Here is a 13160-nt window from a genome sequence, read left to right as displayed (position 1 = left end):
CAGGATTTTTGTCATAGTCACAGACATTTTATCAGCAAAAACTGCAAAGTCTGTCCCCGTCACCGGGGCAGGGTTCACAGGCGTCTCTGCCTGGGCCACTACCACCATAGGCTCTGGCTGACGAAGTGGCACAGGGACCGAACATTGCACACAATGTGAGTCATTGGAGCCTGCTGGTAGATTAGCCCCACATGCTGTACAAGCAGTGTACACAGCCTGTGCCTTGGCACCCTTGCGTTTTGCGGATGACATGTTGCTGCCTCCTCAGAGCAGTACAGGGTGTCCAGCCAAGAAGCGACCTTACAGTGCAACTATATATATATATATGGTACCAAGAAAAAAGTACACTAATATAACACTGAGGCACTAGTGGGGCCAGCACTAAAGTGCTGCTTACCGCCCGCTTAGGAGCGGGTGTGTGGTCGCCGAAATCCCTTTAGTCTGGGTCTCCCAGAGCCTGCTGCCTTTCCTCAGCCAGACTGCATGTGTAATGGCTGCCGGCGTCCTTGTGGAGAGGGGGGGCGGGCCCTGGGCGTATACAGACGAAGAGCGGGAAGCCTGCTTCCCACTGTGCCTAGTGAGAGGGCTGGAGCATGTAAATAAAGCTCCAGCCCTCGGCGCTGCCAATTGAGCAGCGTCTCTCCCCTACCCTGATTGACAGGGTGGGGGCGGGAACGAAGCGGCGCTAGGCCGCAGAAGCCGGGGGCTAAAGTTAGAAGCGCCGCCGCCGTAAAAGCGCGGTCGGCGCAAAGTCCCCGGCGCACCACAAGTCGCAGCTGCGCCGCCGCTCTAGGAGCGGTCGGCGCAGTAGTTCCCAACATGTAACGTCACTCAGCAAAGCTGCAGTGACCTAACCCCAGCGCACAGCGCTACTGTCCCCGGCGCACTATAACGCTCAGCAAGCCTTGAGAGTGTCCGTGCCTGCCGGGGACACAGAGTACCTGAAAGTTGCAGGGCCTTGTCCCTGAACGGCACTCCCGCTCCAAATCCAGCAGGTTCTCTGGGTCTGTGGATGGAGCCCGGCCCCAGGGCTTGGGGGCCGGCAAGATCCCACTTCCACAGAGCCCTCCAGGGGATGTGGAAGGAAAACAGCATGTGGGCTCCAGCCTCTGTACCAGCAATAGGTACCTCAACCTTACAAGCACCACCGCGGGTGAGAAGGGAGCATGCTGGGGGCCCCATATGGGCCCTCTTTTCTTCCATCCGATATAGCCAGCAGCTACTGCTGACTACAAACAGTGGAGCTATGCGTGGATGTCTGACCTCCTTCGCACAAAGCAGAAAACTGGTGAGCCAGTGATCCCACTGGGGGTGTATAGCCAGAAGGGGAGGGGCCTTACACTTTTTAGTGTAATTGCTTTGTGTGGCCTCCGGAGGCAGTGCTATACACCCAATCGTCTGGGTCTCCCAATGGAGCGCCGAAGAAATATTTTTTTGCTTTACGACATGAGACACCACTTTTTATGACACTAAATATGTTTTACAAATTTTAGACCCAGCTTTTTCTGTCTAATTTAGTATTTAACAGATGTCACAGAACACCTAAACCTGAAGCTCCAGGGCCCAAAGCAGATGATTACAATGCTGTTTGATAGTCTGTCTTTGTGCGCCCAACAGCTGCATTCTGGCAATTTGGCTCATTCCTCAGCTATGCGGTCGCTGGTATGAGTAGAACTTGAAGGTTTTAAATATTACTCATAACATTTCTCAATTACTACAAGAGATCAATTGATTTTTTTTCACAAGTCCCAGGATCTTGATACTGAAACTGACTTCTGCCACACAGTTTCCGGTAGCCATATTTTTCATTCCAGAGGATCTGCAGATGGAGATTGTGGACTTGAGGTGTGACACTATTCTTCAATTTTATGATATACTTCTGTTTAAAAGTTAGAAGGGACCTCAAGGACCATCGGGTCCAACCTTCTGCAAGTGCAGGTTTTCCTAAATCATCCCAGCTATATGTTTATCCAGTTTCCACTTGAAGAATTCCATTGGAGAGCTCACTACCTCCCGTGGTCGCCTGTTCAACTATGGACATTGGTGTCCTAGATTTGTACAAAATTGTATTACAAAAAGTTTCCAAAATTGTTAAAGCCACTGCCAGGATCATGGCCATGTTTGGCAGTATATGCGTATGCTAACAGTTATCATCAGAGGTTATCTAATCAGTGTTCTGGTCAAGAATTACAGTTTAACTTCTTTATGAAACATCACAATTAGCTTCCAGGCATAAATATCAAGCCCAATTTGGACATTCTTGTATTCGTAAACTAAGCAGCCAGTCTGCATTTTCCCACACGTGAACTGGAAAACTGGATATTTAAATTAAGCACATGCAGTAAGTCCAAAAATGTCCGATAAGTTTAAACTTTGCAGCATTATTATACAAACTATCCCTCCACGGAGGACGGAAACAAACGCTAGCTATTGGAAGTAGCAATCCTAAAAGTCAAATGTGGCTTTTTAAACAAGCCTTTTCATAAGACTAAGGCTATGTACGCACTTTGCTTGAAAAGCCAAAATGCTTGCGTTATGCATGAAAATGCTGCAGTTGAAAAAGCAGTGGAAAAGCAGGTAAAAAAAGCAAAGTCAATGGGACATTGAGCTTTTTTGCGCGCACTTTGCTGTTCAAAATGCTGCATTTAATTTGCATAAATTTGGGCAAAAACTCAGCGTTTAAAGACGCAACATGTCAATTGTTTTTGCCATTTTGGCTGCGTTTCCCATCCATTCAATTTAATACAAAACTGCAACGTTTCTAAAAGCACTAAACTCATGAAAACCGCAAGGTGCGCATAGGCTACTTACTGTGCATTTTACATGCATTTTTAAAGCCAAAAGCATTGTCCTTTCTGCCAGAGGATGCTTTTTGAACTGCAACTACCACGACGCAAAGTGCGGACACAGCCTTAGGCCCGTTTCACACGTCAGTGAAAAACAGTGACGTTTTTCACTGGCGTGTAAAACACGCACATGTCCCTGCGTGTGCAGTGAATCACGGCACACGTGGGTTGTCTAAGTGCAATCCGGGCTCCGTTCTCCGTGACTGCACTTCGAAATCAACTCACCTGCGCCCGCTCCCGCTGTCCATGGTGCTGATCGCTCCCGCAACGCAGCATCCGGACGGCGGTGACCCCCGCAGCAGCTGCTTCCGGGTCGGCTGTGTCGCGCATAATGAATATGCGCGACAGTAATCAGCCGGCTTAGAAGCAGCAGGGAGAACGGGCTGCAGAGGACATCGCTGGACGCCGGGTGAGTTAAAATGTTTATTATTTTAAATGCACATTTTTTTCTGGCACGTGTTTCACGGACCACACCACTGCGTGGTCCGTGGAACATCAGTGATGCCAGAAAAAAATGGACATGTCTCTGTGCAGCAATCACGCACACGCGGGTACGCTGCACGGAGACACGTGCAGTGAAAAATCACTGACGTGTGAGCAGACCCATTCATTATAATGGGTCTGCGTATGTCAGTGATTCTGGTACGTTTAAAAAAAAAGCACAAACGTACCAGAATCACTAACGTGTGAAAGGGGCCTTAGTGCGGCTTTGCACGTTGCAACATCGCACGTGCGATGTCGGTGGGGTCAAATCGAAAGTGACGCACATCCGGTGTCACTTTCGACATCGGTGTGTGTAAATTCTAGATGATACGATTAACGAGCGCAAAAGCGTCGTTATCGTATCACCGCTGCAGGCTCCGACTTTTCCATAATTATGCTGCCACGACAGGTACAATGCTGTTCCTCGTTCCTGCGGCAGCACACATCGCTGTGTGTGAAGCCGCAGGAGCGAGGAACTTCACCTTACCTGCCGCCGGCGGCTCTATGGAAGGAAGGAGGTGGGCGGGTTGTTTACATCCTGCTCATCTCTGCCCCTCCGCCGCTATTGGCCGCCTGCTATGTGACGTCGCTATGACGCCGCACAACCCGCCCCCTTAGGAAGGAGGCGGGTCGCCGGCCAGAGCGATTGTCGCAGGGCAGGTGAGTGCATGTGAAGCTAGCGTAGCGATAATTTTCGCTACGCCAGCTATCACAAGATATCGTACCTGCGACGGGGGCGGGGACTATCGCGTGCGACATCGCAGCATCGGCTTGCGATGTCGCAACGTGCAAAGCCCGCCTTAGGATTTATTGCCAGATCAGAATCCCAATTTGCAGACAGACACAGTGTTTCGGGGTGATTGCCCCTCATCAGTGCAAAGTGTGAGAATCTGATCTGGCTTATGAGAAGCTATGTGGGGACCACGGGGAAGACTATTCTCCTTATGGTAATGCAGTATCGTTATAATGGCTCAAATAATGAATTAACCATTTTATATTGTATAAAATGTGAAAGGAATGCGGCCCGCTAGCTTATATTTTTATATGTGGTCCATTTACCCGACCGAGTTCGACACCTCCGGTGTCACAATCTACCAAGGTTTTTAACTTGTGTAGAACCAACTTTGCTGTTGTGAACACTGGGACGTCCATCACACTTTTTTTTTTCCTCTCCATTCCTAGGAATCTTTCTTTTCTTCACAGTGTGTATGTAGGCCTTATCTTTGCCTTCCTGAAGGGACTGGTTTCTGCTATGATACACTTTCAGTGTATTTAATTTATTCCCTTAAATAGCACCATTAATTCCATAGCGCTTTACAGATGCACCAATCTACATTATACTTTGACATGTTCTTCTCCAGACTAATGTAACAGAAATAACATTACCAAGAATAGACTTCTTACTCCATGTTTTAGCAAATACACTTTCCGCCTTGAAGATCTCCCCCCATTTTTAATGTTCAGACAGGGACACAAAAGAGTCTGGCTTTTAAAGGATGTTTATTTCCTGACCTTTGTGTACAGGAAGTTGATACTGAGGCACAGTAAGTAGAAATGTCCAAGGAGTAAGGGGGCTGAGGAGAGGTCTGGAAAAAACCTGGAACTAAATGTTACCCCCCACCCAAACCGGACAAGAACGTATGATCCCTTTCCCCCGGCATCAGAGGTAAGGGGACAAGAGAAAGGGCTGTGACAGGACTATCGAGATGTTGTGGGCTTTTTTTACCCATTTCATTACTCCGTTAGCTCATGGCAAGGTTGTTCTTTAGCAGCAGAGGGTACAATTCCATCCTGATGCCACCGGTGTGTAATTCTAGGCTTCTCCACAGCCTGGAACATGATTAGCTGTAAATGTCATAAAACCAGATGAGAGGATGGGGAGGGGGAAGTCAATACGCCTTCAACACTCCCCCCTTTGTGCATATCCTTCCCTCTTAAATGGCTCCGGCAGTGAAAGGTTTACAGGGCACTTCGTAATACATTCTGCTCTGTGGCAGGAAAGGATGCCAATTACAACCATGGCAGCTTAGACATTAGACTGACAGATAATAGCCGTCTGAATAATCCAATCGGTCTAAAACAGCAATTCATGTTACATTTTATGATATTACCAAGTACAGCTGCACACCTAACAGTTTGGTCAGAAGAACTAGAAGGACAAATGGTTTATACATTTCCAAATGGATTCTATGGATACAAACATACTACCATAAAATCGGAGTGGTAGCTCTGGCAAATCAGCAGAAGCTACAAATCACTTCAGATATCTAGCAACTAACAAAAGGCTGTTGTGGCAGTATGTACAACGTATTTTACTATAGCTCATGGTGTATAGAAACACTTAGCATCACTATGGCAGACAGGTGCAGTTATAGGCTCTTTCTATACTATCGCTGAAATACCAATGTTTTATCATTCGTGAGGAACCAGAAGTGCCAAGTAAACCCCTGCGCAGCAGTGACTGGTATGTGGGATCCTGAAAGGCAGAGGAAAAGGGCGGAGAGGGAGATAAGGAGATGACAGGTCAAGTGATTCAGACACAGCAACAGGAGAGTTAACAGGAAGCAGACATGTCAGCAGGCATTAAGCCTTTTCCACCACCATGTCTTTTTGGGCCCCATGGAGAAGTCTTGTGGGCCACTGGAGCCCCAAAGCTGGGGAAATCCTCAGAACTGGTCATGTCAGGAGCCTAAGGGAGAGAAAAAAAAAAAACAAAAAACACAAGTTTTTTAAAGTTTTTACTTCCGCCCTTCTATAATCCTGGGTTGATTTAGTTTGAAATTTGATCACAGCGTATCTTAATGTATAAGACGCTCACCTTGTCGCTGCCACCTCCTGCTGTCCATGGAGCATCACGTACAACAAAGCCCTTGGATGGCTGAGGCTTGTTCTCGTCCTGAGAGGGGGGCTTCATGTAAGACTGCATCACTTCATTTTCTACCACATCAGACATCTGCAAATTAAAAAAAATAAATTCTACAATTCCTACAACTAATGGACTTGTACACTGTTGTCAATCACAATACAAAGTATTTTGTTCATAACCACAAAGCAAAGATGAAATGAGCATACATATTCCTCCTCCAAATTCAGCAGATGATCAATGGCTTCGTCCACATCCTCAGGTTTACCCATCACAGTCACAAGGTTGGGGTCAGGGGCTCCACTCTGAGGAAAGCGAATGTCCACCTACATAAAGGCAAGATGCTCAATTATTCAAGTGTACTGGTAACGGTAGTCAAACAAATTCTGGTCACAGACCCAACTACTGTACATGAGAAAAAAATCCTATACAATCAGAATATAAGGTGATCAAACCAGCAAGGTTACTAGGGTTAATATACTGGGCCTAAATCAAGACACATTTCAAGGTAATGTTTTTTTGGACAGAGCAGGACTCATGTCGGTTATATTTTCTTGTGAACTTTATTAGATATTGGATAAGGTGACTGGTAATACAGAAAAATGAGAAACATCCTACACTCATTAATAGAACTAGGGTGCAACTGAGGAATTCTCCTTAAAATATCACCACACAATTGGACAGGACATATAGGATCCAATTTTGACTAAAATGAAGATCTAAGATCTGCTCAAAACATGTACCTTAAACTCGTCCATGATCTTGCGTATGGCTTTGCCTCTTCCACCAATAATCCGGGCATGGACACGGTGATCCAAAGTAAGGTCTTCAGACACCATCTGCTCCAAGTCCCCAACAATTTGCATGATTGCCTCTTTAGCAGACTCCGTATTTTTCTCATAACCAGTGATGGTGATCTGATCCTAATGATAGATTGAGAATGACAAGGTGACTAACTTAAGGCGTTAAAAAAAAAAAAAAAAAAAAAAAAAAAAAATCACATTTTAAGGAAAGGAAAAGGGAATAAATGTTGGGGAAAAAAATATATATGTCAGGATTTGTAGTTATACAGGATCTTCATTTCCTCTAGATCGGAAACTTATTACATGCTGCCTGCTGGTCTTCTTTACCATGCATACACCCCATTTAGTCAGTCATTCGTATATAGGTGGGGCTGTCCTAACAAACCTGCCACAATTTATAACATCCATTTTTATTTTTTATATATTTAACAATTTAGTCATTCATTCTGATTTAGGAAGGGAGAACTCCATTCTCTTGGCCAAAGAAGGACTGCAAAGATCGCGTCTGTATTGTAGTACACAGACAACCCTCTAGCCTCACTTGTGTAATGCCACGTTTCTCCTGTATTGCCGCAGGAAAACTGAACAGTTTTCCCAACAAATTAGTTTATTGCTGGGGATGTAATGCTGGTGTTACACATCAGTTTTGTTTGGCATATGTGCAGATACTTTTACAGGTAGATAATGGACATTCATTGTGACTTTTCACATATGACTTCATTCACCAACTGTCCACTAAAAACAAAACCCAAAAAAAAATGGAGACATGCCTACTTTAATCAGTGTTCGGAATTAACCTCGCCAACGAAATTCATTGCCCCAAGGAACAATGGAGGAAGAGGATGGGAGGAGTGTGTGTGTGTGAGTGGTCACAGATATCAGTCATGTGCTGTATGTATTTTACGGTTTAATGGGTAGAAAAAAAAATATTTTTCCCCCATAAGTGAAACATATGCAGTAAGGTTTGTAAAAACAATATGGAGCAAAAGAAGGGAATTTTGTTTACTTACCGTAAATTCCTTTTCTTCTAGCTCCAATTGGGAGACCCAGACAATTGGGTGTATAGGCTATGCCTCCGGAGGCCGCACAAAGTATTACACTAAAAGTGTAAAGCCCCTCCCCTTCTGCCTATACACCCCCCGTGCTCCCACGGGCTCCTCAGTTTTGGTGCAAAAGCAAGAAGGAGGAAAAAAATTATAAACTGGTTTAAAGTAAATTCAATCCGAAGGAATATCGGAGAACTGAAACCATTCAACATGAACAACATGTGTACACAAAAAAACAGGGGCGGGTGCTGGGTCTCCCAATTGGAGCTAGAAGAAAAGGAATTTACGGTAAGTGAACAAAATTCCCTTCTTCTTTGTCGCTCTATTGGGAGACCCAGACAATTGGGACGTCCAAAAGCAGTCCCTGGGTGGGTAAATAATACCTCATAATAGAGCCGTAACGGCTCCGTCCTACAGGTGGGCAACCGCCGCCTGAAGGACTCGCCTACCTAGGCTGGCATCCGCCGAAGCATAGGTATGCACCTGATAGTGTTTCGTGAAAGTGTGCAGGCTCGACCAGGTAGCCGCCTGACACACCTGCTGAGCCGTAGCCTGGTGCCTCAAAGCCCAGGACGCACCCACGGCTCTGGTAGAATGGGCCTTCAGCCCTGAGGGAACCGGAAGCCCAGCAGAACGGTAAGCTTCGAGAATTGGTTCTTTGATCCACCGAGCCAGGGTTGATTTGGAAGCCTGTGACCCTTTACGCTGGCCAGCGACAAGGACAAAGAGTGCATCCGAGCGGCGCAGGGGCGCCGTACGAGAAATGTAGAGTCTGAGTGCTCTCACCAGATCTAACAAGTGCAAATCCTTTTCACATTGGTGAATTGGATGAGGGCAAAAAGAGGGTAAGGAGATATCCTGATTGAGATGAAAAGGGGATACCACCTTAGGTAGAAATTCCGGAACCGGACACAGAACCACCTTGTCCTGGTGAAACACCAGGAAAGGGGCTTTGCATGACAATGCTGCTAGCTCAGACACTCTCCGAAGTGAAGTGACTGCTACTAGGAAAACCACTTTCTGCGAAAGGCGTGCGAGAGAAATATCCCTCATTGGCTCGAACGGTGGTTTCTGAAGAACCATCAGCACCCTGTTCAGATCCCAGGGTTCCAACGGACGTTTGTAAGGAGAGACGATGTGACAAACCCCCTGCAGGAACGTGCGTACCTGTGGAAGTCTGGCCAAGCGCTTCTGAAAAAACACAGAGAGCGCAGAGACTTGTCCCTTAAGGGAGCCAAGCGACAAACCCTTTGCCAATCCGGACTGAAGAAAGGACAGAAAAGTGGGCAAGGCAAATGGCCAGGGAGAAAAACCCTGATCAGAGCACCATGACAGGAATATTTTCCACGTCCTGTGGTAGATCTTGGCGGACGTTGGTTTCCTAGCCTGTCTCATAGTGGCAATGACCTCTTGAGATAATTCTGAAGACGCCAAGATCCAGGACTCAATGGCCACACAGTCAGGTTGAGGGCCGCAGAATTCAGATGGAAAAACGGCCCTTGAGACAGCAAGTCTGGTCGGTCTGGTAGTGCCCACGGTTGGCCGACCGTGAGATGCCCCAGATCCGGGTACCACGACCTCCTCGGCCAGTCTGGAGCGACGAGGATGGCGCGGCGGCAGTCGGCCCTGATCTTGCGTAACACTCTGGGCAACAGTGCCAGCGGAGGAAACACATAAGGGAGTTGAAACTGCGACCAATCCTGAACTAAGGCGTCTGCCGCCAGAGCTCTGTGATCGTGAGAACGTGCCATGAATGCCGTGACCTTGTTGTTGTGCCGGGACGCCATTAGGTCGACGTCCGGCATCCCCCAGCGGCAACAGATCTCCTGAAACACGTCCGGGTGAAGGGACCATTCCCCCTGCGTCCATGCCCTGGCGACTGAGAAAATCTGCTTCCCAGTTTTCCACGCCCGGGATGTGAACTGCGGAGATGGTGGAGGCCGTGGCTTCCACCCACATCAAAATCCGCCGGACTTCCTGGAAGGCTTGCCGACTGCGTGTTCCTCCTTGGTGGTTGATGTAAGCCACCGCTGTGGAGTTGTCCGACTGAATTCGGATCGGCTTGTCTTCCAGCCACTGCTGGAACGCTTTTAGGGCTAGATACACTGCCCTGATCTCCAGAACATTGATCGGAAGTGAGGACTCTTGCCGAGTCCACGTACCCTGAGCCCTGTGGTGGAGAAAAACTGCTCCCCACCCTGACAGACTCGCGTCCGTCGTGACCACCGCCCAGGATGGGGGTAGGAAGGATTTCCCCTTCGATAATGAAGTGGGATGAAACCACCACCAAAGGGAAGCTTTGGTTGCCTGAGAGAGGGAGACGTTCCTGTCGAGGGACGTCGGCTTCCTGTCCCATTTGCGTAGGATGTCCCATTGAAGAGGACGCAGGTGAAACTGCGCGAAAGGGACTGCCTCCATTGCTGCCACCATCTTCCCCAGGAAGTGCATGAGGCGCCTCAAGGGGTGTGACTGACCTTGAAGGAGAGATTGCACCCCCGTCTGTAGTGAACGCTGCTTGTTCAGCGGAAGCTTCACTATCGCTGAGAGGGTATGAAACTCCATGCCAAGATATGTCAGCGATTGGGCCGGTGTCAGATTTGACTTTGGAAAATTGATGATCCACCCGAAACTCTGGAGAGTCTCCAGAGTAGCGGTGAGGCTGTGCTGGCATGCCTCTTGAGAGGGAGCCTTGACCAGCAGATCTCCTAAGTAAGGGATCACCGAGTGACCCTGAGAGTGGAGGACCGCAACTACTGCAGCCATGACCTTGGTGAAGACCCGTGGGGCTGTCGCCAGGCCGAACGGCAGTGCCACGAACTGAAGGTGTTCGTCTCCTATGGCGAAGCGCAGGAAGCGCTGATGTTCTGGAGCAATCGGTACGTGGAGATAAGCATCTTTGATATCGATCGATGCAAGGAAATCTCCTTGGGACATTGAGGCGATGACGGAGCGGAGGGATTCCATCCGGAACCGCCTGGCCTTTACATGTTTGTTGAGCAGTTTTAGGTCCAGGACAGGACGGAAAGACCCGTCATTCTTTGGAACCACAAACAGGTTGGAGTAAAAACCGTGACCCTGTTGCTGAAGAGGAACAGGGACCACCACTCCTTCTGTCTTCAGAGTGCCCAGCGCCTGCAGAAGAGCATCGGCTCGCTCGGGAGGCGGAGATGTTCTGAAAAATCGAGTCGGAGGACGAGAGCTGAACTCTATCCTGTAACCGTGAGACAGAATGTCTCTCACCCAACGGTCTTTTACCTGTGGCAGCCAAATGTCGGAAAAGCGGGAGAGCCTGCCACCGACCGAGGATGCGGTGTGAGGAGGCCGTAAGTCATGAGGAAGCCGCCTTGGTAGCGGCACCTCCGGCGGTCTTTTTAGGGCGTGACTTAGACCGCCATGGATCGGAGTTCCTCTGATCCTTCTGAGGCCTTTTGTACGAGGAGAATTGGGACCTGCTCGCACTCTGAAAGGACCGAAACCTCGACTGTCCCCTCCTCTGTTGGGGTAATTTTGGTTTGGCCTGGGGTAAGGATGTTTCCTTTCCCTTGGATTGTTTGATGATTTCATCCAGCCTCTCACCAAACAAATGGTCGCTAGAAAATGGCAAACCGGTTAAGCACTTTTTGGAAGCCGAATCTGCCTTCCATTCCCGTAGCCACAAGGCCCTGCGTATTGCCACCGAATTGTCGGCTGCAACCGCCGTACGGCTCGCAGAGTCCGGGACAGCATTAATAGCGTAGGACGCAAATGCCGACGTTTGAGAAGTTATGGACGCCACTTGCGGCGCAGACGTACGTGTGAGTGCGTCAATTTGCGCTTGACCCGCTGCAATAGCTTGGAGTGCCCATACGGCTGCGAATGCTGGAGCAACAGACGCGCCGATAGCTTCATAGATGGATTTCAACCAGAGCTCCATCTGTCTGTCAGTGGCATCCTTGAGCGAAGCCCCATCTTTGAGAGGCTGACTCCTCCACTGGAGGAGCCGAGGGAGAAATATCCAACATTTGATGTATGGACGCGATAAGATCATTCACTATGGCGTCACCATCAGGAGTATCAAGGTTGAGAGCGGCCTCAGGATCAGAATCCTGATCAGCTACCTCCGCTTCATCATACAGAGAGTCCTCCCTCTGAGACCCTGAACAATGTGATGAGGTCGAGGGGATTTCCCAGCGAGCTCGCTTAGGCGGTCTGGGGCTGCGGTCCGTGTCAGAGACCTCACCCTGGGATCTATGAGACACCCCGGGGGAACATTGTTGTTCCAACTGAGGGGAACCAGGGGGCAATGATTCCACAGTGCCCATGGTCTGAGATACCGGTCTGGACTGCAAAGCTTCTAGAATCTTAGCCATAGTCTCAGAAAGTCTGTCAGTAAAAACTGCAAACTCCGTCCCTGTCACCTGGACAGTGTTAGCTGGTGGTTCCCCCTGGGCCCCCCTTAGCAGAGGCTCCGGCTGAGCAAGTGCCACAGGGGCCGAGCAGTGCACTGAGGGTCAGTGGAACCTGCTGGTAGCGAGGTCGTACATGCGGCGCAGGCAGCATAGTAAGCCTGTGTTTTGGCACCCCTGCCTCTTGTGGGCGCCATGCTGTTGTCTCCCCTGAGCAACACAATAGGGTATATAGCCAGAAATCAACCGTGCACCATACAGTGTAAAGTATAGCCTATAAACATATAATCTATAATTACACTTCTGCACAAGTGGGGCCAGCACCTCAGGTGCTGCTTACCGCCCGCTTAAAGCGGTTGTGTGGCCACCAGAATCCCTGCCTGGGTCCCCCAGAGCTTGTCTCCCCTCTGCAGCGTCAGAGGAGCTGACAGGAATGGCTGCCGGCGTCCTGAGGAGAGGAGGGAGCCGTTGGCGTGACCCAGAAAGTGCGGGAGCTGGTGCCCCACTGTGCACAGTGAGGGGGGTGGAGTATGCAAAGCATGCTCCAGCCCTCAGTGCTGCCGTCCTGTACAGCGTCCCGCCCTTCCCCTGACTGGCAGGGCTGGGGGCGGGAAGAAAAAGAGACTAGGCCGCAAAAGCCGGGGACTCGAGTTATAAGCGCGGCCGCCGTATAAGCGCGGTCGGCGCGGAAGTCCCCGGCGCACTAACAGTCCCAGCCGCGCCGCAGTGATAAC

General features: G+C 49.1%; 1 protein-coding gene across 1 annotated transcript in view; it reads right to left on the bottom strand.

Moving 5' to 3' along the window:
- Positions 1-4812: 4812 nt before the first annotated feature.
- HDLBP (high density lipoprotein binding protein) overlaps positions 4813-13160 on the bottom strand; it is a 93661-nt gene continuing 85313 nt past the window's right edge. The window contains exons 25-28 of the mRNA XM_075340857.1: positions 6936-7115; positions 6402-6518; positions 6148-6282; positions 4813-6018 (exon numbers count right to left, since the gene is read on the bottom strand). Of these exons, the coding sequence (XP_075196972.1) occupies positions 5884-6018; positions 6148-6282; positions 6402-6518; positions 6936-7115 (567 nt within the window). The 3' untranslated portion in view covers positions 4813-5883. The remainder of the gene's footprint in view (positions 6019-6147; positions 6283-6401; positions 6519-6935; positions 7116-13160) is intronic.

The sequence above is a fragment of the Anomaloglossus baeobatrachus genome, chromosome 3, assembly GCF_048569485.1.
Source record: "Anomaloglossus baeobatrachus isolate aAnoBae1 chromosome 3, aAnoBae1.hap1, whole genome shotgun sequence".
Lineage (NCBI taxonomy): Eukaryota > Metazoa > Chordata > Amphibia > Anura > Aromobatidae > Anomaloglossus > Anomaloglossus baeobatrachus.
Note: the sequence above shows the minus strand (reverse complement) of the source record. Positions and strands in the feature narration are given on the sequence as shown.